Below are 27,382 nucleotides of genomic sequence, written 5' to 3' on the forward strand. Positions count from 1 at the left end.
CCATGTCTTGGTTATTTCTCTGGATTGTATAGAGTTGGACCTTGTCAGGAAGAAAACTATAAGGTCCACGTACTGTGAGTCTGGTGCTCTACCAGCAGTTAAAAGCCAAAGCAAGGTTGTGTGGATGTGTGTTTGCTTGAATAAAAGACATACGAGAGTGACCTCTGAGAGCTTTGCTGTTACATGCAGCCCGTTCCTGTCCTTGCCTTCTTCCGAATTTAAACCAGCAATGTACTAGAATGTCTCTCTTCAGGGGTGACACGCTCTGTTTTCCAGCTGGTTGCAGGCAGTGGTGAAAGTGTTACCTGGCTTGCTGTTTTTACCTCTAAAGGAGGGTGGTTGTGCGTAGGGAAGTGGCACTGCTGGGGAGAGAGAAGCCCCTTCCCAACCCTGCCATTTCCTTCGAGGCAAGGGAAGCGAGACTGACGCTCCAGACCTGCCCCAGCCTTTGCTTCCTACCCATCCCCTTTCTCCTGCAAGAGCAGCCCAGCCTGGTCTTGGCCGCTTTTCTTCTTGCAGTGACAAAACTCAGCTTTGCCTGTGTTGCTGAGAGGCTTTGAGGTGTCTCTGGATAAACAGCTTCTGCCTTTCGTCTTGCAGACTGCAAGCATTGATGAGTAGGCAATGACGTCATGGAAATCAGGCTGCGTTTGGTGATGAGTTTAAGGGTTTGGTTTGGTCTCCCTTACACTAGGTGGACTAACTGGGTGAAGGATTGCAGCAGAAACCTTTAACCAGAGCTGACACATCTGGGTGGAGCCAGGATATTTTGGATGTTTTGAACTGACTTTTTGGGGGATTTGTTTTGTTCAGGTAGAACATGATATTTTTAAATAGGTTTTGATCATTTTGAAACAGGTGTTAGAGTTTTTAAATTTGAAAAGACAATTCCTTTTGAAATTTCTTTAGCTATGACTAAAACCAGTTGTGTTCAATTGGTTCAGGAAAAACAATCACTTGAAGGCAAAATGAAAATTTGGCTTTACCATAGTGGATTTTGGTTTTGCTTTCAAACTTCAGGGTTTAAAAAAGAAACACCTCTCCTACAAAAAAAAAACCCCAAAAAACCCCAACAAACCTCATACCAGGAACAAAGACCAAAAAGTCCCAAACCTTGTTTACTTCAGATTGACCTGCAATGATTTTTTTGAGTCTTATTTTTCTGCTCAGCCAATAAATAGTGATCAGGTTTTGGCAAACCTTTCTGTGCTCTTGATTTGAATCAGAGAGATAAGGTATTCTGAAGTTATAGCTTCTGGATGAAAGACTAAACTTTTCTGCAGCCTCCACTAAGGCACCACAGATGCTGGATTAAGCCTTGCTCTCATCCCCAGCATTTTTCCTGGCTGGCTGCGTGCAGGGCTCAGAGCGGTATGATGACTCTCTCATCCACCATGCAAGGAACCATGATGGGACCGATTGTGTTTTGAGGTGAATTACTCAAATCTTTACATATGATGGGAACACTAGGATCAGAAGAAGTTGATACTCTAAAGCCAATTTTTACACAAATGGAAACAAAAACTACGAACTGTGTTAAACAGAGAAACTAAAACGATGATGTGAGACAACAGAAAAAAAAAATCAATCCCTTTCTCAAGAGATTTTCACGCCAGTATGATGTGCAAAGCTTTTGCCAAACTTTGACATATTCCTTTTTGTTTTGCAGTGTCTTGAAACTGGATTACTTGAATCATCAGGCAATACCAGATAATCTGCATCCCTGGATATCCAACAGGATGTAGTGAAAAGCTTTCAAGTCAAAACCAAGTAAAGTACAAGAATGTGAGGAACATTCAGTGGGGCTGGAGCTCCAGAGCTCCACGTGGGTTCTTTTTTTGTATGAAAAACTCACATGCAAGTGGCTTTCAAACAACCTAAGTATTCATAACACATGTTCAGACACAGATGCTGGGTCATTTTCTCAATAGTGAAATTGAAATGAATGAAAACTCCCAGACTGCAAGATCCTCACCTGCTATAAATTAGCTTCAGTAATGCCAATTTAAATTCTAGAGGTGGAATTCATCTGACACAATGTCTTTATTTCCAGTGCAAACTTTGTGATCTGAGCAAGCTGTGCTAGCCTTTGTTTGGAGAGATTCATCTCAGCCTAAAGTAGCCATCTGAGAAAAGCCAGGGGAATTGTGCCTACTTCTCTCCACTGACTACAAAGGGAGAAGAGGTTGACAGTCTCGTATGTAGCTATTTATACTGTAGAGAAAGACTGTTAGGTGAGGTGGATTTGACCCTGATTGTTGCTTTCCATAAAAATTGAGAAGAAATTCTCATTGGCTTAAGCATTTTAATAGCTCCATAAAGATAATGCAAATGCAGGGACATCGGCATTATGGTCAGATATTTTGACCTTTTGCCATACTGCGAACAGCCTCTTAATCCACAAAAGAGCATGCAAAAGTCAAATGAAAGCAGCTGCACAACTTGAGATGCTTTAAGGGATCTTGATTTAGAAAGCAAGACTCCCAACTTGTCAAAGCATGACCGCTGTACCTTGCATCAAGGTGGGAACCAAACCCCAAACATTAGGCACTCCAGAGCCTGTGGAGAGAAAGAAGCTGAATGCAGGGCTCCGTATGCTATGTAGGCTGAGCAATGCCTATTTTGGGGAAAGTTACAGGGATTTTTGTACTAGACAGCTCCGTGATGCAGAGACTTAAATAGCTGTCTGTGTAGCCAGTTGCAGAAGTGTAGACATCAAGAGGTCTTTGCTTGTGGACATGTGAATGTCCAAAGAAAACAGGCATCTATCAGTGAGAAGGAATTTTAAGAACCTGCATCTTTAATTTTTGCATTCAAAATAAGATACTTCCTTTGCTAGTTCAGCCCTAAGGACTCGCACCTTTCCAGAAATGTGTAAAAACCTCTGCAAGTGCAGGAGAACGGGGTGCCAGAGAACTTGTACATCCAACAGTATGTATCTGTAGTGTGTGCCTTTCAAGCCTCGGTGGTGTTGCCTTTGAAGTCAATGAGAATTTTGCTGTTGACCTCAGCTGGAATGAGATCAACGGGAACAAGCCCTTAGGTAAATACGCTGAGGCACATTAATCAAAGGTGTGTTTGTTTTCTTAATGACTTATGAGACCCGGCAGAAGGGAGGATTTCAGGTTGTTTCAATAGTGTGAGGGCAGCTTTAGGAGTGCACTTATAAAAGCCAGACTTTAAAGGTATTTTGCAATTGTCTAAGTAGTTGGTATGCGTGTCTTGGATAATTTGGTTTGAACGCAAAGGTCACCCCAGAGACGTGTGTAAATGTCTCCTGGATTTCTCTTTTTTGACTTTTTTTGGTCTCTGTTTCTGCAGTGCTCCAATTGCCTTTCACGGCACTGTTGATGCAGACAAACTGAACCAGCGTTGTTTCGGCTGGAGGTATAAAACAGTCTTAGCTAATTTTCTGACAGGTTTTCTTCCATCTTTTTGCCAACGTAATCTAAAATCTCTTTGTTTTCTATACACTACCAAACTGTTGTGTGCATGACAGCATTAAGTTACACCAGATGAGTGAACCGGAGATCAACAAATTTTTGCTAATATCTCATTGGGATGCAATTAGACATTTTCACTTTTGAACATTACCCTACATTTTAATAACAAAAAGAGCACCTGAGATGCTTTAATAATGTGCATTTTTTTTAAAGAGAGGGAATTTATACTTGACCCTGACAAAGCGTTCATCGTAAGCACATGCTGTGCGGTACGGATTTTGTAACACAGGCACAGACCGATACACAGATACGTGTGTACGCACTGGTACTGGAGACTTTTTATCCTTTTTACCTGTTCTGGTGTCTAGGGAAATGTAATGTGTCGGCTTGCCAGACAACTGAATTTCTCAGGTTGTACAGCAGCCCAGGTGCAAGGCAAGGAGAGGGGGGGAGAAAATGCATCACCACAGGGAGGAAGAAACAAAAATCAAACCATGCTGAAAAACTTTTATCTTTTTATTATTGGTGCCTTTACATTAATACTGCTGTTTTGTGCTGAGAAAACCAATCTGTTACACGTAAGGTAACTGTAATATACAACATAGAAACGCAGTCTAAGTTAATTACAACAAGGAGCTACAAAAAAATTTCGTAGGAAAGAAGTCACCTAACATTGCAACTGTGCTTGCAACAAATCACTCCCTTACTGCAGACTATGCACATTGTGAACCATGGTTATTTACATGTCCCTTACAACCATTAACAGAAAGGCTAAAATCAGTCTAAAAAGTTCCAGAACATCACTATATACTGTACAATCCTCAAAAATAATTTATTACACTGTTTCTAAAAAAAAGGTACTAGTTGTGTTTTGATTTCTTTTGTTTTCGGGTGTTTTTCGGAGTGCACAACATGTGCAAAATTTTGCCTAACAGTCTAAAAACTCAAGAACTGAACTGCAAGTCACAATCACAGAGATGAAGTGGTGGAGTCCAGAACTTCCCTTCCATTGCAGACAGTCGGTACGTACATACTAGCAGATGCTGAAAGAGAAAGAGAGGGGAAAATCAACTGACTTCAGGGTGGCAAAAAATGACAACACGCAGGATTAAAACCATCTGAACTGCGAGACCATTGGGTTGATCTGGACCATGTCACCCAATTTAACCAAGATGCTCCATGCAAAGTCACTGTCTGTGGCTGTGTCAGCAGCGGAGCTGATGGAGGTGCTGCTTGCACCTCTACAAGACAACTCCGATCTGCGGCTGAAGCACCTTGTGGAGGAACCTGATTTCTCTTTGCTGACCTTTGAGAGTGCTTAGGGTCACTAAGCTTCTCTGAGAAGTTTCTGAATAAAATACATGAAATTTTTTTGATGATTCTGGGCCACTAGGTCTCACTTTATAGCACTTTGCATGGTAGTGTGAATTAATATAGCCAGAGTGGTGCTTTATCCTACAGCTATCCCTGTAGGATAAAAAAATGAACCTTTGTATTTTTCATATTTTATTGGCAAGAAATGCTAAGGTCTGATCCTTTGAGCTTTTGCATAATTGGAATGGACATTCCTGAAGTAAAATATATGCATTTTTAAATCCAGGAGAGAATCCACCTCTGCATATTAGGAATGTGTGCTGATCTATTTTTAATAAAAAAAAAAAAAAAAAGAATCCTACGTACATGTTTGATGGAGTGAAGATATTTTTGAATAACTGAATTTGAAAGCAAGATTATTTCTCACCTAATCCCAGAATATTTTCTGGCCATAATACCCTTCGTTTCTAGGAGCTCTGGATCAGGATTCAATATGCATCCAGAGTCAAGGGTCAAGTTCCAATACCCTTGTCTACATTGCCTAATATTTTATACAACAGGTTTTCATTGCTTCAGTGATATGACAATTAAATCTGAGTATCAGAATCTGTTTCTAAATGTATTTGTATATTGACCATAGGATATATTACCATTCTGCTAAAACCTTGTAAATTTTAATTTTAAAGCAAGTTTGTTTGTCCATCTTTGTTAAAATTATCCAGTGGGCATCAGGAATGTGTTTTCAGATACTCTGTGACATCTCTGCTTAAGGCACCATAAAGCTGTTTTTTGAAAGATACATTAGGTTAATGATAACAGTGACCCAGAGAAATGTGATGCCTTCATCAAAGAAAACGCACAGCAAGTCATGACTTGGTAAATTCAATCATCCAGTGTAAAAAGCAATTTATGCAGCTGACAAGGGCATGCTCAGTCTTCCAAAACTCGTGTTGGCCACACTCTCAGTTGCAGACTGTTTTTTTAAAGATGCTCACATCATTTTCAGAACAGATCATTCTTTCTTCAAATCAGCTACTATTTCGAATTCTTTCATTGACTGAATAAATATAAATGGAAAAAAACTGCTTTAACAAGAGAAATTTAGAGGCTAACCTACTACTCAGAAGGAAGGATATATTCCTGATAAACAGGAGATCCAAGAATGAGCCCCTGCTCTGAATTAGGTAGATGGAGTTTGACGTCTCACAACTTGGATGTGTTGTAAGCCACATATATGAAAACAGTCATCTCCAAGTAAAAAGACACATGGCATCATGTGTATGATTTTGTGCAAATGAACCATCAGGTTTTGTATTCAGTTTTTAACTGGGTATAATACGGCAACACATTGACCTGAAATTTTCATTATTGTTATTTTCATTTCTACTTATTGTTGGCAAATAGAAAAATCAGTACTGCTTAGGAAATCTGATTCAAATCCCCGTTCTGCCGCAGGGCAGAACTACAGGCAAAAGCATTTCATTTCTGTGAACATCAGTCACACACCCAGAATTTTTTACCTTCAGGGTTTTTCTTAAGTCCAACATGTGAATAGCTCAAATACTACAGTAACTGGGTGAGGAGGATGTCGAAGCTGGACGGACAACTATGGTGGTAGGTGAGAAATGGGTGGCCTTGATTTTTGAGTTCCCAGGCGTCCTGCACAGCACATTCCTCTCTGGTAGTGGTGGGAGGCAGTTATTAACTCTTTTGGGTGGAGTAAAGTGTTCACACTTTGGGAGTACCCTGCTTTTCCTCACAGACCTCGGCAATGTTAATTGCTGGCCCTGCAGGGTTCTGAGTTTTCCACCTCATCTTACAACAGCAGCTAAAGGGGCTCATGAAATAGAGCTGGACCTGCTGGAGACACTTCACCTCCATTTTGCCTTGCGTTGAGGCCAAGGAAAAATGTGTGACATGGCCAGAAGTCTTCATTTGGCTGCAGTGCATGCTTTTGATCTCGTCTTTCCTGGCAGCCCCTCATTGTGCTTAGATAATCCAAAGGCAAAGAACCAGAGGGAGAATGCAAGAGCCCAGCGCTGCTGTGGGCACCTTGCAGCGTACCTGCGTATCGGGAACAGGCAGATTCAAACTTGCTGCCTGTGTGATGCTTCCTCTGCTCGTGCTCACAGCTGGACGACTGCGAGCTAATCGTGTGTAAAAGCCATATATCAGGGCTAGTTTGGGGCAAGGTCTGGGAAAATAAAATCTGAGAGAGAAAATTTAGCATTCTCGCTATAAAGAGTAGCTTCAATTCTTTTTCTGACCCCTGTGGAGGATGCCTGGAGGAGCTCAAATCTGTGTGCTGCTCTCCTGGGGACTTAACTTGGATGAATGACACCTTCTGGGTGTAAAAGCTCAGCCTGAAGCATGCAGGTGCTTAAATCAGCTGAGCTCTCTGGGAAGTTTTATGAGTGCTAATCCCCTGCCTTATGGGGGTACCTCTGCCAAGCCCGCGAAACAGGCCACAGGAAAACTGGGGAACGTCCCCATGGGGGAAGCACTGCGGGGAAGCAGAGCTTATGCAGCGCTCTGCCAAAGGTGAGTTTTCAGATGCACATAAATGTGTATGGATGTATATGTTTCAAAACATGTCATATACCTAAGCACACATATATCCCGCCTCTCCTCGGCTTGAATATTTTATAGTCCAGACTTCAGCTGTCAAAATGATCAAAGCTTGGTGGCTCTAAAGCAAGTTTCCTCTCTTAGCAGTCAGGTCCTCCCCTCTACCAGCTTTCTGCAGAGCAAGGAGCACAGACGAGGAGCTGTATTCGGACGGCTACATGAGGCGCTCGGTTTAGCTCTCATGACCGCTACCGCACTGCAGCTTATGTGGTTGACCATTGACTCGGGCCCTCCCTCCACAGCTCCGTTTAGGGATGTAATTGCGATACGCTAACGCTTAGCCCTGCCCAAGATCATTATGAGTGTCACTTACCTTTTCTCATAGGGTTTGGCCAGTTTTCATGGTTGAAGGAACTGTGTTAAAAACTGGCTGTGAGTCTCCTGCTGTGCATGACCCACTATGCTCATGGCATTAATTACTGATGAGGTGATGGTGGCAGCCCTGGGATGCAATGGAGGTGGGAATCTATGGAGGTAGGAAACACACTGCCCATTTGAGCAACTTGGGTACTCCTGTCCTCTAAAGCTCTGATAATGAACAAGAACTGGCTTCTTGGATGTTGCTGTTACTAGAATCCTTGGAGATAATTTTGATCAGTCTCATATTAAGCAGTTTCTGACTGATGAAAAACTATCAAGACCAAAATAAAAATAAGCTGACAGTGCCAGGACTGATGAGAGGAATATTTTAGACATGGATTAGAATCAATTTGGATGACAACCTTTTTGGAGATTTATAAATGACTAGACAGTTAAAAAAAAAAGAAAATTTATTTAAAATCATCCACAAATAAATGGAAGGGAGTAAGGGAAAATTTTCCTTCTTAAAAATGTTGGCGCTGTGCTAGACAGTGAATTCTCAGTGTTATTTTCCCAAATAATTGTCCTAGATGGAAACTATAGGGCTTTTTCCATTGTATATGATGGACCTTTTAGTTCTACTTCTAGGTCCATGTCTTGCCATGGTCTGAAAAGACTAACAGAGATGAGCAGCCCTTATTCAGCTAGGTGTAAGCAGGAAAAGTAAATGACTGCCACCCTTTTCTAAACAATGAAGTATCAAGAGGTTGTAAGTCTCGATTGCTATGCTTTCCTTAATGTCTTAAAGCTATTCACAAACCTGATGAAGTAGGCTTTTAATGTAAAGATGTGCACTGAGAATGTCTTTCAGTTGCATGCGTGTTGTGCACACACATGTATTATTCAAGCAATATAATAAAAATATCAAATTCTAAAATGCAATCCTGTACAAAAGTACCCATGAATCAAAATGGTTTCTGACTAAGCTTATTACGCAGTATGAGAGAATTAAAAAACTTGGGAAGACCACTTATACAAGATTCATAAGGGCTGTCATGGACTTACCATTTCATCAAGGGACCAAACGTCTACTGGTTATTGAGAATCCATTGGTCTTGCAAATCCAGCCCTTCAGGTAGTGCTCAGCACTTTGGGCCCTCTCTTCTCTCTTAGTTTGTTTCCCAAAACAACAAGGAGATTGTGCTTTCTGGTGTCAGGGCTGGATGCAGTCCTGACTGATGGGATGGGGGATGTGTAGAGCCACATGGCTGCTCTTTTGTCAAGGGATCCTGGGCATTCATGACACACGGTGGTTTGGAGTGGGACAGCCAGAGATGTCTGGGACCCCTTTACCTCCTAATCCCTGCCAATGTGATACACACCAGGGTCCCGAGTTCCTTCCACGTCCTGTCTGAAATCTGAAGTGCTAAAGGTTTCTAGCCAATTTTGAAATTCAGGTGATACTCAAAACCCTGAAACTAGGTTGGTGTGAACTTGCTGGCAAGCCTTGCTCTGTGTCCCTCCTGTCCTCTGTTTTTTATTCCTTGCCTCTTTCTAGTTGTAGCGTGTTTTTTCAATTAGCTTTCCAGGTTAGACATGCTGTCTGCAGAGCTCTGTGAACGAGGTGCTGTGTGCTCCCCTCCTTGACTAGTTAAGTCTGATCAGGAAATAAAAGAAACATGATACAGGTGACCTATTTTTTTTTTTAATTAAAAAACATCTCTAAGCAATTTACCCCGAAGAAGAGCAACAGCCTGAAATCAAAATCACAGATGTGAATCTGCTTGGGATGAAGAGACTTCGAAGCCACCGAGGCGAAGGGCTACGGAGCGAAGGATCGCGCCGGGGGAGCCTTCCCGACGCGGCCAAACCGCGAAGGCGGCAGCACAGGGAGCGAGAGAGTGCCCCAGCTTCCCCCCCCGACCCCCGGCCGGCGGAGCGGGCTCCTAACGAGCGGCAGCTCTGACTCAGCGCGGGCGGGGCCCAGGGCGGCGGCGGCCAAAACCCCTCGGCTACAAGAGCCGCCCCCGGGAGCGCGAGCGACCCGCAGCGCGGCGAACAGGGCGTGGCACGTCAGGAGGGCGTAGCGCGTCAGTTTGCGCGGCAGTTCGCGCGGGCAGGGCGTGCAGGGAAGGCGTGCGGGCGGGGTACAGTACAAGTGGCCATCGGCCTCCCAGAGGAGGCGCAGCCATGGTCGCCACTCGGCTGAAAACCGGGGCCAGAAAGACTGTGGCGACACAGACGGAGCTCCCGCTCAGGCACGCGGCTGTCCAAGTATCCGGCTGCAGGCGGTGCCTGAGCCTGTCGGTTGTCCCAGAGACCGATGGGGACGCTACCTGCGTGCGGTGCGACCAGGTCAGCGACCTGCTCAGCCTGGTGGCAGAGCTGAAAGAGGAAGTGGAGAGGCTGAGGAGCATTAGGGAGTGTGAGAGGGAGATAGATTGGTGGAGCCACTCCCTGGCGGCCCTGAGGCAGGGGCAGCTGGTGGAGGCTCCACAAGCAGCAGGAGATCCCCTGTCCTCTTGCTGCCGGGCAGAAGGAGAGGACCTAAGAGATGAGGGGAAATGGAAGCAGGTCCCTCCTCGGAGAGGTCGGCGAATTCCCTCCCGGCCTCCCTCACCGTCCCAGCTGCCCTTACACAACAGGTATGGGGCTCTGGAACATGAGGGACAGGAACATGAGGACCCTGACGAAGGTCCATCCGAGGGGGTGCCTAGGGTGAGTCAACGAGCCCCATGCATCAAGACGTCCTTAGTTAAGAAAAAGAGGAGGGTGATTGTTGTAGGTGACTCCCTCCTAAGGGGTACAGAGGGCCCAATATGTCGACCAGACCCAACTCACAGGGGAGTCTGCTGCCTCCCTGGGGCCTGGGTGAGAGACGTCACCAGGAGACTCCCTGGTCTGGTTCGGCCCACTGATTACTGCCCGCTGTTGGTCATGCAGGTTGGCAACGATGAGGTTACGCTAAGAAGCCCGAAGGCAGTCAAAAAGGACTTGAGAGCACTGGGGCGACTGGTCAATGGAGCGGGAGCACAGGTAGTGTTTTCGTCAATCCCTTCAGTGACGGGGAAGAACGCTGAAAGGAACAGGAAAGCACACCTGATCAACACATGGCTCAGGGGCTGGTGCCGTCGTCAGAATTTTGGGTTCTTTGACCACGGGGCGGTTTACACGGCACCAGGTCTCCTCGCAAATCATGGAGTGCAACTGACGCCGAGGGGCAAAAGGATTCTTGCTCATGAGCTGGCAGGCCTCATTGAGAGGGCTTTAAACTAGATTTGGAGGGGGGAGGGGCTAAAACCGGGCTCACTAGAGTTGAACCTAGGGGTAGGTTCAACGTGCCAGAGTTGAAATCTATAGCCCAGCTCAGGTGCATCTACACCAATGCACGCAGCATGGGCACCAAACAGGAGGAGCTGGAAGCCATTGTGCAGCGGGACAGCTATGACGTAGTTGCCATCACAGAAACATGGTGGGATGCTTCTCATGACTGGAGTGCTGCAATGGATGGCTATAAGCTCTTCCGAAGGGATAGGCAGGGAAGGAGAGGCAGTGGGGTGGCTCTGTATGTTAGGGAGTGTTTTGATTGCATAGAAATCGAAGATTGTGAAGACCAAGTGGAGTGCTTGTGGGTAAGGATGAGGGGGAAGGCCAATGAGGCAGACATCCTGCTGGGAGTCTGTTACAGGCCACCCAACCAGGATGAAGAGATGGATGAGACATTCTATAAGCGACTGGCAGAGGTCTCACATTCGCTGTCCCTTGTTCTTGTGGGGGACTTCAACCTACCGGACATCTGCTGGAAGTATAACACGGCAGAGAGGAAACAGTCTAGGAGGTTCCTGGAGTGTGTGGAGGATAACTTCCTGACACAGCTGGTGAGTGAGCCCACCAGGGGAGGTGCCTTGCTGGACCTGCTGTTTACAAAGAGAGAAGGACTGGTGAGAGATGTGGTGGTCGGAGGCCGTCTTGGGCTTAGCGACCACGATATGATAGAATTCTTGGTTGTGAGTGAAGTAAGGAGAGGACTCAGCAAAACTGCTATCATGGACTTGTGGAGGGCAGACTTTGGCCTGTTCAGGTCACTGATTGAGAGAGTCCCTTGGGAGACAGTCCTGAAGGACAAAGGGTTCCAGGAAGGCTGGACAGTCTTCAAGAAGGAAATCTTAAAGGCACAGGAGCAGGCGGTCCCCATGTGCCGAAAGAAGAGCTGGCGGGGAAGGCGACCGGCCTGGCTGAACAGGGAGATTTTGCTGGGACTCAGGGAAAAGAGGAGAGTTTATCACCTCTGGAAGAAGGGGCAGGCAACTCATGAAGAGTACAAGGATCTCGTTAGGTCAAGCAGGGACAAAATTAGAAAGGCAAAAGCCCAGCTAGAGCTCAGTCTGGCCACAGTCGTAAAGGATAATAAAAAATGTTTTTACAAATATATTAACAACAAAAAGAGAGGCAAGGAGAATCTCCATCCCTTACTGGATATGGCGGGGAACATTGTCTCCAAGGACGAGGACAAGGCTGAGGTACTTAATGCCTTCTTCGCCTCAGTCTTTAACAGCCACTCCAGGTATCCACAGGATATTCAGCCCCCTGAGCTGGAAGATGGGGATGGAGAGCACAATGTACTCCTCATAATCCAGGAGGAAGCAGTCAAGGACATGCTAAACCACCTGGACACCCACAAGTCTATGGGGCCTGATGGGATCCACCCGAGAGTACTGAGAGAGCTGGCGGAGGAGCTTGCCAAGCCACTCTCCATCGTTTATCAGCAGTCCTGGTTAACAGGAGAGGTCCCAGAAGACTGGAGGCTTGCCAATGTGACGCCCGTCTATAAGAAAGGCCGGAAGGAGGATCCTGGGAACTACAGGCCTGTCAGCCTGACCTCTGTTCCAGGGAAGATTATGGAGCGGTTGGTCTTGAGAGTGCTCACAGGGCATCTGCAGGACAGCCAAAGGATCAGGCCCAGCCAGCATGGGTTCATGAAAGGCAGGTCCTGCTTGACCAACCTGATCTCCTTCTATGACCAGGTGACCCGCCTAGTGGATGAGGGAAAGGCAGTGGACGTTGTCTACCTGGACTTTAGTAAAGCCTTTGACAGCGTCTCCCACAGCATTCTCCTGGAGAAACTGGCGGCTCGTGGCTTAGACGGGTTTACTCTTCGCTGGGTGAGGAACTGGCTGGATGGCCGAGCCCAGAGAGTTGTGGTGAACGGCGTTAAATCCGGCTGGCGGCCGGTCACGAGTGGTGTTCCCCAGGGCTCGGTTCTGGGACCAGTCTTGTTCAATATCTTTATAGATGATCTGGATGAGGGAATTGAGTGCTCCCTCAGTAAGTTTGCAGATGACACCAAGTTGGGTGGGAGTGTTGATCTGCTGGAGGGTAGGAGGGCTCTGCAGAGGGATCTGGACAGGCTGGATCGATGGGCAGAGGCCAACTGTATGAGGTTTAATAAGGCCAAGTGCCGGGTCCTGCACTTTGGCCACAACAACCCCATGCAACGCTACAGGCTTGGGGAGGAGTGGCTGGAGAGCAGCCCGGCGGAAAGGGACCTGGGGGTGCTGGTTGACAGCCGGCTGAATATGAGCCGGCAGTGTGCCCAGGTGGCCAAGAAGGCCAACAGCGTCCTGGCCTGTATCAGGAATAGTGTGGCCAGCAGGAGTAGGGAAGTGATTGTGCCCCTGTACTCGGCACTGGTGAGGCCGCACCTTGAATCCTGTGTTCAGTTTTGGGCCCCTCACTACAAGAAGGATGTTGAGGTGCTGGAGCGTGTCCAGAGAAGGGCAACGAAGCTGGTGAGGGGTCTGGAGCACAAGTCTTCTGAGGAGCGGCTGAGGGAACTGGGGTTGTTTAGTCTGGAGAAGAGGAGGCTGAGGGGAGACCTTATCGCTCTCTACAACTACCTGAAAGGGGGTTGTGGTGACGAGGGTGTTGGTCTCTTCTCCCAAGTAACTAGTGATAGGACAAGAGGAAATGGCCTCAAGTTGCGCCAGGGGTGGTTTAGATTGGATATTAGGAAAAATTTCTTCACTGAGAGGGTGGTCAGGCATGGGAACAGGCTGCCCAGGGAGGTGGTGGAGTCGCCATCCCTGGAAGTGTTCAAAAAACGTGTGGATGTGGCGCTTCAGGACATGGTTTAGGGGACATGGTGGTTCTGGATTAATGGTTGGACTTGATGATCTTAAAGGTCCTTTCCAACCTAGTGATTCTGTGATTCTGTGACTGAAGATGAAGGAAAGGAGGGAGGCAGAGCGATGAGCTGTCCTTGCAACGGAGCACCGATTGCTCCTCTGGGCTGCGGCACTTGCAGATGCAGCTTATGGCATCCCTTGTCTGCACCTGCTGCAGGCTTGGAGCCTTCTTGTAACGCAGGCGACAAGAGCCACCGAGAGCACGCTGCAACTGGGGCCCAGGCCCTGTGGGCGTCCCTTTGGACGGGAATACTCCAGGGCAACCTGGTCCCGTCGCTGCTGCGAGAGCGGCAGCGAGCGACAGCTCTACTTGCGTTGGGCAGCGGGCTGGAGTCAGAGCCTGCTGCAGGCTTTCTGCCGACTTCAGTGGGCTTCAGAGCAGGCACTGCGCTGATTCCCGTGGGAGGGGGATGCGTTTTTCTTGCCAGACTCAAATGTACTTCCACAGGGTACACAGCCCAGCCTATAAAGGTCTTCTTGTTGCTGGTAAAAGACCACTTTTCTCTTCACCCAAAGTCACCGCACCCCCACACCCTTATGAAAAAGTGTCAGTTTTGTTACTTACACTGGGAATAAGTGGTCCCGGTCCCACTGACACTGAACCTGTTGAGATGGAGCCTGTGAGTGACCACGTTCTTCTGGGGCTGGAAGAGGATGATGTGCACCTTGGGCGCGAACAAGCAGCCCAACACAACGAAGCCGCTCAGACTCACGGAGATGCACATGGTGGTGGTTTGCACCTAGGAGAGAGTGGGCGCAAAGCGCTGTGTTTCAGTGCGGAAAGCTCTGAAACACAGACTATTAGAAGCATTATCATACAACAGCAGGAACCACAGTCCTGGGGGTTTGCACTGGTACAGGAGGGCTTGAACATCTCTCGCATCCTTATCTGCCACAACGCTACGAGCAGGAGTGAGGTGCGTGGGGCTGACGGTGCCCCGTGCCTCTGCACATCAGGGGGAGACTGGCTGAGCATGTCCTCCATCAGTGTAGTACAGAAAGGGTAATTCTGCTTTCTTTCTCTCATCTCTCATGTCCTTGGTTTCTAAATCGATCAGGAAATCCTCTGTAATTCCTGTCACGCAGTATCTGAGCAAAGCTGGCTGCACTGGACCAGCTTGCACATACGGCACATTATATGGGTTTATGTTAGATGCCTCATGCAAAGCACCCATTTGAAAACCAGTTTAGTCTCCAGCCTCAATTCTAATTAAAGAATTGGGACAAACCCTTGCAGGAATATAGGTGTGATTTGGAGTAAATATAAGAGCTGGTGATACTTGTCAGACTGAAAAGAGCCCTGGCTTTGAGATACAGGTTTTGGGCTCAGAAATGAATTGTGTGTAAGGCTGCAAGATTTTAGAGTAGTTGCCTTGAGGCATTTGTTAGTGTAACTTTGCTGGCACTGTCTTGTCTTGCTTCCTTTTTGTTCAATGGTATAACTAGATGCCAGTTTACTGCCACATTTTCAGTTTATGTTCTTTTTTTTCAAGGAGATTCCTTAATTAAGATGTTGAATTAAACTGTTTTAAACTCTACTGCTTAATTTGAACGATTATACATCCAGGGCTTGTTTTTCCTTAGTTACACTCTTGTCCTTGGAGATTAACCTTCTTCTGTGGGAATGCTTCTCATACCTCCTTGTCAGAAATAATTGGTGCAAAATGAAAAATAGAGTAGAGAATGGATTTTGTTGCTTTATATATATACAGAACACCAAGTGCTTTGTCAGCAGTGAGCGTAATTAATGTGATCATATAATAATCACTCTTTACCCAAGGCAGATGTGGCAAGCACCATGAAAAGGTGCTCAGCTGTCACAGGGTGAGCGAACACGGAAGACCCTCACAGAGGCAGCATGAGAAAGGGACACATTAGGGTTTCCAGCTGCACTTTCCCCTTCCCTTCTCGGCATTTTGGCCACGGGGCTCTGCAGTCAGTTCTGGGTGGGTCCTGAACTGGTAAAGCAGGACTGGGAGTTTTCATATAAAACAAGAATAGATGAAGGTAATAGTTTCAAGGTAAGTTCTCTTCACTAACAGTGCCCTCCCCGCCAGCCGGCTCGGCCAGGGTTTGTGCCTCCCGGAGCAGCTCAGCTGTGCCGACACAATTATACACTCAGTCAGATTTGGGTTAAAAATAGCCTCATCCCACAGGGTTCCTTTTAACCCAGGTCACTTCAGTAGTTCGATGTGTGACCCAGCCTCACAGACACTGGTGTGCTGGCAGAACGGAGGCAATCCCGCTAGACCAGGCAGGAACAAGTGGCAGGGGGGCAAGCTCCTGGAGCCAGAATTACCCCTAAGAAAATGCAAGGAGAAACTGTCTAAACAGTAGGAACTTTTGACATCTGATTTTGTTATCACCAGTTTAACACTCAGACTTTTCCCTTCCTGTGTTATTGCTGCATTTCTTAATCTATTTCTTAATCTATTTCTTAATGTCTAAGGTGATCAGGCTCAGAATTCCCTTAATTGTGCTAGATATTGGGGCTGTTGTGAATTTACGTTATGACTGCTTATTTAATCATATCAGGTTTGATAGTATCTTTGATCCTGAAATCAGTGTAAATCTCTGCATGAAAATCAATGACATCAGAGAAATCTACCTTTTCCAGCAGTTCTCTAAATTTTTGACAGTGCAGTTAACAGGGTCAGCCACCAAACACAGGAGTTTTTAGAGCAGTTCCTGGCCTCTGCTTTGGGATCTTTTAGACCTTCTGGGAACAATTTCTGGGATCATTGGAGGACTTCTGGGAACACTTCAAGGAATGTCATTGGGAGAGGACTGCTGCAGGAGGCTGTGACTTCTAGCAACCTCCATCAGCTCCGAAGGAGCTCTGCCAGCTGTCCTTGACCAGCTTGGAGCTTTTGTCTGAGCTGCCTGTTCGTTAGGTAAGGTTGGGCACTCTTGTTGCAGGTGCTGGGAAGGCCTGGCTGTAGGTGCTGGGCAGCTAACAGGTTCAGCAGTGTGCAGAAAGGTGCACAGAAGAGGGCTAGAAACGTCGCTGAAGGCTGTGTTTGTGTACAGGACAAGGGGGATGCCACAGGGCACAGTCCCCAGTGCCCACGGGGACAACTGTCCCTGACATATCAGGATTGACCCAGACTGAGCTCCCGAGGGAGGACGCAGCCTTGGGGTTGCAGGGATGCCCGAGGCATCTCATGGAGGCTGGGGGAGTTGTTCTCCTTTTGTGCAGGAGATGTGGAGGATTTCTGTTGCGAAGTTGAGGAGCTACGGGAGGAGGTCAGCACAGTTTGCAGCACCAGGCATGATGAGAAAAAGGTGGATTGAGCCTGAAAAAAGTGCAAGAGCCTGGCCTGTACTAGGAAGAACTAGGCAGCCCGTGTTTGTTGAGCTGGGAAATGGAGGCTCCCATGACGATGAAGGCTGGAAGCCTGTGACTTGCGGCAGCGGGCAGATGGCTCCTGCTCTGCTGCCAGCTCTGCGGTCACAGTGCGGGTCGGTAGCCTGGCAGCAGGGCAAGGAGACGGGGTCGCGCTCCGTGTGAGAGCGCAGCGGGCATGACCGGAACTCTGCCCGGCAATGAGTCTTGAGGCAGCTGATAGACTGTGGGCCAGGATTAGTGGGCAGACCAAAGTGGACAATATTGTGGTGGTTGTCTGCTATAGACCACATAATCAGGAAGAAGTAGAAGAGGCATTTTTCAGACATCTGGAAGAAGTTTCACGTTTGCAGGCCCGGGTCTTCCTGGGGCAGCTCAAACACCCTGATACCCACTGGAGGGAAAACACAGCAGGGCAGAAGCAATGCAGGAGGCTTTTGGAGCACGCTGAGATCAACTTCCTAAAACAGGTGACTGAGGAACTGATGAAGGAAGACGCTCCGCATGACCTCATACTTACGAACAAGCAAGAACTTGTAAAGAATGTGACAAGCAGGGAAAGCTTTGGCTGCTGCAACCAGCAAATGGTGGAATTCAGGATCCTAAGGGGAGGAAGCAAGGCAAAAAGTAGGATTGCCACCCTGCAGAGCAGGCTGACCTGTTCAGGCATCTTGGAAGAATACCAGGGGATAAGGCCCTGGAGAGAAGAGGGGTCCAGGACGCCTGGCTGTTTTTCAAGAATTGCCTCATTCAAGTTTAAGAATGGCCCATCCCAATGGTCAGGAAATCAAATAAATGTGGCAGGAGGCTTGCATGGGTGAGCAATAACTGGTAATAGTATGGATTTACACAGGGGAAATTATACTTAACCAACCTGATAGACTTCTACAGTGAAATGACTGGCTTGGTGGATGATGAGAGAGTAGTTGATATTATTCCTTTTGTCTTTAGTAAGACTTTTAACACTGTCTCCTACAACATCCTCATTGGCAAGCTGATGAAGTACAGGCTAAATAAGTGGACAGTGAAGTGGACTGAAAATTGACTGAACTGCTGGGCTCAAAGGATTGAGGTCAGTGACACAAAGTCCAGCCAGAGGTCAGTCACGGGATGTTCCAGGGGTTGATATTAGGACCAATGCAGCTTAACACCTTCATTACTGACCTGGAAGCTGGGACAGAGTGAACTCTCAAGAAGTTTGAAGATAATACAGAACTGGGAGGAGTTGTTGATATACTAGATAGTTGTGCTGCCATCCAGAGGTACCTTGACAAGCTGGAGAAATGGGATGGCAGGAACCTCATGAAGTTCAACAAAGGGAAAAGCAGAGTCCTGCACCTTGGTAGAAACAGCCCCACACACCAGTACATGCTGGGGGCCGCCTAGCTGGAAAGCAGCTTTGCAGAGAAGATCCTGAAGGTACTGGTGGGACCAAGAAGTACATCATGAGCCAGCAATGTGCCCTTTGCAGCAAAAAAGGTCAATTTTTTGACCTTTGAAAGGTCCAAACCCTTGGGCTGCATTATGCAATCGCTGCCAGCAGGTCAAGGGCAGTGTTCTTTCCCTTCTGCTCAGCACTGATGAGACACATGTGGGGTGCTGTGCCCAGCTCTGGGCCCACCACTACAAGAGAGACATGGAGGAAGTGCAGCAAAGGGCCATGGAGATGATTAAGGGACTGAAACATTTGTCACATGAGGAGAAGCTGAGAGAGCTGGGACTGTTCAGCCTGGAGAAGAGAAGGCTTAGCAGGATCTTATCAGTGCATGTAAGTTCCTCATGGAGGGAGAAAAGAAAAAGGAGCCAGATTCTTCCTAGTGGTGCCCAGTGGCAGGACAAAAGGCCATGGGCACAAACCAAAATACAGGACATTTTGTTTAAACATAAGAAAACTATGAAGATGGTCAAATACTGGTACGGGTTGCCCAACGAGGTTGTGGAGTCTCTGTCTTTGGAGATATTAAAAAACTGACGGGGCACACCCTGAGGTGACCTTGCTTTGAGCAGGAGATGTTGGACAAGACAATCCCCAGAGGTGCCTTCCACCTTGGTGATTACGTGAAGGCATGTTGTGTGTGGAAAAATTCCACAGCTGACATCATGATTGAATCACCAAGAGCTCTACTGTAAACCCTTCTCCCAGAATTCCTTTTGCTGTTAAATTTTTTTTCAATGCAAGGAGAATAGAACAGTTGTTCCAATATAAGCAAGCTTAATAGAACAAAAAAAAAAAAAGCATCTATGCACTGGAGGCATAGCTATACCATAAACCCTTACAGCAGAGGAGGCCTTAACCCTAAGACATGCAATAATATGCCATCCCAATGTATCTAACATGCTCTATGGCACCTCTCATATAGAGTTCATATAGGGACATTTCTGTTTCAGTATTGGTAGGCATGTTGAACTACTTTTTTTTGGGTTTGTTTTTTTTGACTACAGTGGGGCCATCACCAAATCTCTGGCTGTATTTCTAGGAACTCTCTTTTTTTTTTTCAGAAAACTGAGTCCTAAGTGATGTTTGTGCCTAATGATAAAATCTCAAGCCAATCAATTTTTTTTTTTCATTGCTACTATTATGTTTCTAAGATTGTTTATTGATGATGCCAGCAGTATTGGTCTACATTAGGATGACACAGGTTGTTTCAGAGTCAACATGTGGCACTGCATGGAAATTAAACATGGGCTTTTCAAAGGAACCCCAGAAGTGTAGTCGTCTAAGATGGTATTTTCAAAAAGCTCTGACATGTCATGTAAGTATCAAAAATGTTGTTAAAAGCATTTTCTGTCAATTTGGTAGGACTCAAGCTGGCTTATTTGGAACCTTGCATTTAAATTAAATGTCTATGGTTGCTTCTGAAAATCCCGCTGAGGAGATAAGGCTGAAAAATGGTGCTTGAACAATCAAGTCATGCTCCTCTTGACCATTAGTGTCTCTGCTACCCACTCATGTGACTGTCTGCACTGATATTAGCCTCCTTCTGTGTCTGTTTTCCCGATTACTTTGGGTGTCTGGAGTTGTTCCCTAGTGCCTTCCTTAAACTTTTCCTTCATTAGCTTCAATCCATTACTCACCATTCTAACTTCTCCTGAGACTGAATAATTCCTTTCTCTCTTTTTGTTGCCTTGAAATTATTTATAGTCTGTGATCACGTCTCCCTGGGTTTACTCTTGTCTAGACTAAATATATTTAGCTCTTTTACTGTCACTCTGCGTGTCTTACAACGTTGTTTGTTATCTATCCTTGTTTTCTCGAGGTTTTCAGTACCTTTCCTAAGCTGAGAAAAATAGTACTAAATATATCATTCCAGAGAAGTCACACCAAAAGTATGTTAAATGACATTATTAGCTCCACAGTGTTACATGCTATTTCATGTACATGCTACTGTTAACAATACCACCCTAAGCTAATCTACTTTTCTTCTGGGCAGAAAGTTGAATTAATTCACTGCAAACTGCTGTAAGGGCCAAATCCAACAGTCACTTCTCACATCATAATAACTGTGAAATTTCCAGTGGAGCAGATCTCAATCTTTTTCTGAGACAGTTTCCTTCTGTCCAAAAATACAGTTTTATTGAACTTGAAGCTTTGCTACACTATGTGACAATTTAAAAAAAATAATGTTTTTTAAGTTTGTTGGTGAAGTCTGACCAATATTTTCTGCTGAGGCATGTGTTTTATCCTGTACAAAGTGGAGAAAGAATAAAAAGTTCTATATTCAAGCATAAAATTTCTTGGAAATTTTTTTTTTAAAAAAAAACTTGTTTTAAAGGAAATTTTGAAATTCTTTCTGTATTTTTTTATTTGGAAGAAACCAACACGTTTGAATGGCAGATTCTTGTGCAGAAGGAGACTAGTTAGTTCAGTTTTAATTTAAGGCCCACCTCCACCAAATAACTCATTATGACTCATTCTAGCTCATGATCTAGTAGGTTTTTCTGTTTGGACTATGATTTCACATACTGATGTACTGGTATGAACATTTAATGCATACACTCTGCCTCTGTCACAATCAGGCTGATGGTACTAATCCTTTTCACTGCTAACTGTACATGCTCACTTTGAAATGAGACCATCTTTCTTAGAAATAAGCTAAAATTTGGTAGTATGCTTAGGTAGACATTAACATTGAAACAGAGCTTGTTTGCAAGGGTTCCAGAGGACAGAAGAAGTGAAAGAAGCTTTTAGTGAATAATGACAGGGTCCTTTAAAGTGATGTACATGATTTATGGAAACAGATATCCAAAGACTTACTCTGTAGTCACTGGATGTCACATAAAATATGGGGAGAAAGGCCAGCCAAATGATGCACGTTGTGTACATTGTGAAACCGATAAACTTGGCTTCGTTGAAGTTCTCTGGACACTTCCTTGTTTTGAAGGCATATACAGTGCATAAGACTACGAGGATTACATCATATGTTAAGGAGATTAACATACTGGAGTCTTTCACATTGCATTTCAATATGACAGTCTCTCTCTTCTCAGGAAGAGTGTACCGCCTGGTGCCAGGAGCCTCCAAGATGAGCCACACAGACACCACCACAATCTGTACCAAAATGAGACTCAGGCAGATGAAGACCTGAGAGCTGGGGCTGATAAACTTAGGCCTTTGAGCACCGTTCTTTACACCATCAAATATTCTGGCTATGCAGTTTGTTTTTGTCAGAAGGGCGGAGTAGCAGACAGCGAAGGAACTTCCTAGCCCCAAACGACGCAGGGTGCAGATAGCTGGAGAAGGCTTGGCTATGAAGAAGAAAGTCATGCTGTAAGACAGGAAGACCCCAAAGAGCAATATGTAGCACAGTTCACGGCCAGAGGCTTTGACCAGGGGGGTATTGTTGTGCTTGATGAACACTGCAATGACCATAAAAGTACAAATAAAGCCCAGGCATGCAATGGTAACAGGACCTATTGCCCAAGCATCTTCCCACTTGATGTAGTCTTCTGGTAGGTCATAACAGCCAGTCAGGTCAGCCGTGGGCCATTTTCCAGGCCCACAGTCTGCACAGGTAAATTCGTCAGCCAGGTACTCATAGGTTTCACAGGGAATACAAATCCAACAGCAGACATCTCCTGGTTGCATATTCTTCATCTCGTTAGGAGCACAGGGGTCACTGCACTGGGAGACGGGGACAGAGCTCCTGGACCAGTGGATAGAGTCTACCTCAAGTGACAAGGTTTCTGCCCAGTGACCAACCTTCACATAGGAGTATCTGCCTCCAGTGTATTGGAAATTGAACACGTTGTATCGTCCTATCCCATCTCCATAGGCATCGAATTTGACCATACTGTCTGCAGCATTGGAAGGGTTGAATGGTGCTGTGAAACAACAAGAAATAGAGAATCTTATTACCAAACCAGCGAATGACTTTTTTCATCCTTTTGGCAAGCACAGATACCTGATAGCTTATAGAAACCAATTCAGGTGCCAACCGGTAAGTCAAGAGGTCTGTACCTGTCTAATTTTTGAAAAGTTTTTGCCCTGTTTGAACTTGGAAAAAGAAAAGAATTCAGGTAGTAGAACTCTCTTTCACTTTACTGCATGAGCAATATTTGTGAATGTGGAAAGTTCATTAGATTACCTTATGTGTCCTTACTTTTTTTGCCCCATATACAAATGAATTCTCCCATTATTTCCCCCAATATGCCCAATTGCTACCTTTCACATTTTCTCTTGGAAGAGGTCTGCTTCTAACTGAAACAGGATTATTTGGTGAAAATTTGCTGTCATGATATAAGGAAATTTAAATGATCATATAAATAAACATCAGTTTTGAGGCCAACTGTCTGGAATGCACTTGAACAGAGGATTAATTTTGAGGGTAATGGAGAAGTACCTATGAAGTCCTCAACAATTTCTTACGATGTCTCTTTCACTTCCCCCTGTATTGTAGGAAGCTTTGAATCCCTTCTATTTTACTTCAATTTTATCAGTTTCTGAAATTTCTTGTCTGGTCTGAGGTTCCCAGCATGTGCTGCTTTGGTCCTATATCTTGTTTGGGGAATGGATGAAAATAACACAAAATGGATCTGTGACCTTCTGTGAAATCAATATTGTAACACTTCGAGCTGGTAAGCTCTGGAGAGTTTTTGTTTTTTTCCTCCAGCTGAGGCTCATGCAGGGAATGAAGAAATATTTAAAATGTAGGAGGAAATTTCATTTACCATGTGATTTATTGGTCATTTGCTGTAGCATCAAAAGTGAATAGCTTTATAGGCAGGAAGCAAAAGGGGTTTTTTTTGCCATTGATGAACAATAAAGGTGATTTCATTCCCCAGTGTCTTTGGTTACAGAAGTGGTTTCACTGTCATTGCTGGAATAAATCTTTTTCTCTGCATCTGTGCCCATGCTGTGCTCGAGTATGAGCAATATTGTATAAGGATGTAATATCTTCCTCCACTTCAACTCCAGATACTTTGGATTTCTTGCAATAGATTTATTTAGCTTCTATAAAGCACTGAGGCCAAATTCTTTCACCTTTATTCCTGCAGAGCATTACCTGATTTTGCAATATTTCCACTAAGGTCAGTAAAAGGGATAGTGTTTTTTTGGCACAGAAGCCCTGATTGGAGGGTTGATGCATAACCTGCGCCTTCCCAGGTGCTGAACTTGGAGCACATTTCTTTCCAAAATTTCTTCTTGTCTTAGGGCAAGGTTGGAAGATAATTTACGCCCAGCTATAGTCTCCTCTGGGTTTGAGCCAAGACTTTGCCTGTCCTTTTATCTGCCCTCTTCTGCAGTTTACCACCTCACCTGTGTCAACTACAGTGGTGGACAGCCTTGGTTTGCAGGATTACAGATTAGGTCTGGGTAAATCAGGAATGCATAAGAGGATCATTTTCTCTTTTTCTTCACTGTTGGCATCTAGTGGTACCATTGTCTGGCCCAACAAGCCTTCTGAATGCACAAAAATCCAGGGCAGCATAATATTCCCCAAAATGGCCAGTCCTCCTGGAAATAACACGCTCTAAATTAAACAGATAGCTAAATTCAAAATATAGGTCAACAAGAATAATATTAAGCAGTTTCCCTTCTCTCCCTCCTCCTCCTCATGCACAGGCATGCAATCTCTCTCATCCAGGAGCAGCATTAAAATGAAATCATAATGCAGCACTTACTTAACAGTTCTTCAATAATGTGTTGTCATTGCCAGTGTCTTATTTCATTAGTCATAACACTTATAGAGATTGTAGGAGCTGTTAACAAGGCAGCCCAGTTCTAAGAGCCCATTTATTCAATTCAGTGTTATACAGGCCAGCTGCTGAGGTGTGTTGAGAGCCTGCGACTTCTACTGGCTCCAGTGGAGCCACAGGTAAGCAAGACAAATTGCAGACTGGTTGCATGCCTTATCTTCTGTCAAGTGCATAACAAGTGCACGAGTACCCTAGTGCAAGATATGCGAAGGTCAGAAATATCAGCACTTTTCAGGAAAGAGCTCCCTCTGTGTAAGATGCTTAACAACTTCTCAGTTCTGATAAAATATTTATCATTTAAGTAGAGCAAAGTATTCGCCTTGGGCTTTGCAGGTAGGTCCAGAAGGCAAAGCAGGTAATCTCATGCATAGTTAGCTTGAAGCTCATGTATATGTTGCCTTCCATGGGGTTGTTCCCACAGCACAAATATGAAGAAAAGGTTTTTGTAGGAAAATGTGTTTTAAGTCAACCACAGCTTGTAGCTTGAAACATTAATTTTTAGTGGTTGCTGATAGAGGAAAATAAATCACATTCAGATGGAGAGGATGAAATCATTTAACCAAACAATGATATGTTAAATTATAGTATGGTAAACCAAAGCCTACAAATGAGCCCACTGGGTGGCAGCAATTAATATACTCACTGATGACATATAAAATCACTAAGGCATTTTAACTGATATTTATTGACATATTCTAGATCCTGTAGAACCATTTCAAAAAATTCATGTTTTCAGAAAATATTATCTAATTTGAGACAGCCAGCATGGCTTCACCAAGGGAAAGTCCTGCCTGACCAACCTAGTGACCTTCTATGATGGAGTGACCACATCAGTGGGCAAGGGAAGAGCTCCCAATTTCATCTATCTGGACTTCTGAAAGGCCTTTGACATGGTCCCCCACAACTTCCTTCTCTCTAAATTGGGGAGAGATGGATTTGATGGGTGGACTGTTGGGTGGATGAGGAACAGGGAGTATACCAAATAGGTAGTGCATCCAGATGGTAGTGGTCAATGGCTCAATGTCCAGATGTCCTCATGAGGTTCAACGAGGTCAAGTGCAGGGTCTTGCACCTGGGTCGAGGCAAACCCCAGTATCAGTACAGGCTGGGGATGAAGGGATGGAGAGCAGCCCTGCCGAGAAGGACTTGGGGGGACTGGTGGATGAAAAGCTGGACATAAGCCGGCAATGTTCGCTCGCAGCCCAGAAGGCCAACCGTGTCCTGGGCTGCACCCAAAGCAGCGTGGCCAGCAGGGCAAGGGAGGGGATTCTGTCCCTCTGCTCTGGGGAGACACCCCTGCAGTGCTGCATCCAGCTCTGGAGCCCTCAGCACAGGAGAGACATGGACCTGTTGGAGCGGGGCCAGAGGAGGCCCCAGCGATGCTCCGAGCGCTGGAACAGCTCTGCTGGGAGGACAGGCTGGGAGAGCTGGGGGGGTTCAGCCTGGAGAAGAGGAAGCTCCGGGGAGACCTTCTTGCAGCCGGCCAGGACGTAAAGGGAGCCTACAGAAAAGATGGGGAGGCACACTTTATCAGGGAGTGGAGTGATACGATGAGGTGTAATGGTTTTAAACTAAAAGAGGGCAGATTTCAACTAGATAGAAGGAAGAGATTTTTCACAGTGAGGGTGGTGAAACCCTGGCGCAGGTTGCCCAGAGAGGTGGTAGATGCCCCATCCCTGGAAATATCCCAGGTCAGGCTGGACGGGGCTCTGAGCAACCTGCTCTAGTTGCAGATGTCCCTGCTCATGGCAGGGGGTTGGACTAGATGGCCTTTAAAGGTCCCTTCCACCCCAACCTATTCTGATTCTATGATTCGAATAATAATCATAACTATAAGATGCTTATAGGCAAGAATGTAATATCGTAAGAAAACAGAACTTTATGTTCTAGAGTAAAAAGTGTAATTTTTGCATATTGATAGATGACTTTCCCTGAGAAGATGTCAGGCTATGTCATACGTCACTGTGAGAATTTTTTTCATAGTTAAATTTCAGTTGTGAGAGTAAACCTACAATTTTTATAACAAGTATTTCTGGGAGGTCTTATTCAGATTTGCAGATAATATGTTTTGGATTTGTCCCTTGGGAGGTGAGAGACAAGACCCTCGGGGTCTACCAGTGTTGTTAGCTAAGAGGCTATCTGAATGACAGTAGAAACTTTGACTCTTTTGATCAGTGCCTTCGAATCTTCCCTTCCCCTTGCATTTCCTGAAATTAATTATCTTTATGCAAAGCAGTTATCCAAGAGAAATTCTATAAAAGAATTTACCAAGGAAAAGAACAGATAATTTAGAATGAATTAAAGATAAATCAGCGATGGTCGTGTGTTCTAGCTTGCAGCAGTTCAGGAATGAAGATGTAACAGCAGTGCCGTTTATGAGAACAGGAGAAATACTCAGGTACACAGAGTGGAGCCACGGTGCAGGCAGCCCAACTCTATCAGCTCACTGAAGAAGTCGGAGGAGAGGATGCTGTTGTCTAAGTGGAGGACAAACTCCTTCAGCTTCAGACAAGAGAGGAAAGACTCTAGTTTTACAACTGTTCTAGCAGCAGATATGGATAAGCACATAAAATGACGTCATAGCTTTTATATAGTGAATTATGTAATTTTGTTTCCATCTTCCTACAGTGGGATCATCTTTTCCAACAATCACGTAACTTGCCAGTAAGTGCTTATGTGCTGTTTGAAACAGGTGAGTTGTCTTCATTTGGAAATCTTTATTATTTTCAGTGTGAGTGATGTACAGCTCTTGGTGGCACGAAAGAATTCAGAAAGTTAGTTCTGAAGGGGGGATTTATTTTCTTATTGGTAAAAAACATTATTTTAAGAGGTGGTATGGGAAATAATTTTTTTAAATGCTTCTGTTTCTGCACATTGGCTCAGTTGGGTGAAAGTGCTCCAGGATTTTTTAACCAGGGATGAGCAGATGAAGAAAACAAAGCTGTTTTAATCCTAATTAGGCACAGGGA

The 27,382-nt window shown here is 45.3% G+C and overlaps 1 protein-coding gene across 2 annotated transcripts in view; it reads right to left on the reverse strand.

The window, feature by feature from the left end:
- Positions 1-4,412: 4,412 nt before the first annotated feature.
- GRM3 (glutamate metabotropic receptor 3) overlaps positions 4,413-27,382 on the reverse strand; it is a gene marked incomplete at both ends in the record, with an annotated part of 56,279 nt that continues 33,309 nt past the window's right edge. Inside the window, 3 exons of one of the 2 annotated variants that reach the window (XM_082012422.1) lie at positions 4,413-4,486; positions 14,436-14,610; positions 21,472-22,538. In XM_082012422.1, the coding sequence (XP_081868548.1) occupies positions 4,413-4,486; positions 14,436-14,610; positions 21,472-22,538 (1,316 nt within the window). Of the gene's footprint in view, positions 4,487-14,435; positions 14,611-21,471; positions 22,565-27,382 lie in introns of both variants that reach the window. The other variant, XM_082012421.1, reaches the window with a different exon arrangement.

Source organism: Phaethon aethereus (genome assembly GCF_964289735.1).
Source record: "Phaethon aethereus genome assembly, chromosome: 1".
Taxonomy (NCBI): Eukaryota; Metazoa; Chordata; class Aves; order Phaethontiformes; family Phaethontidae; genus Phaethon; species Phaethon aethereus.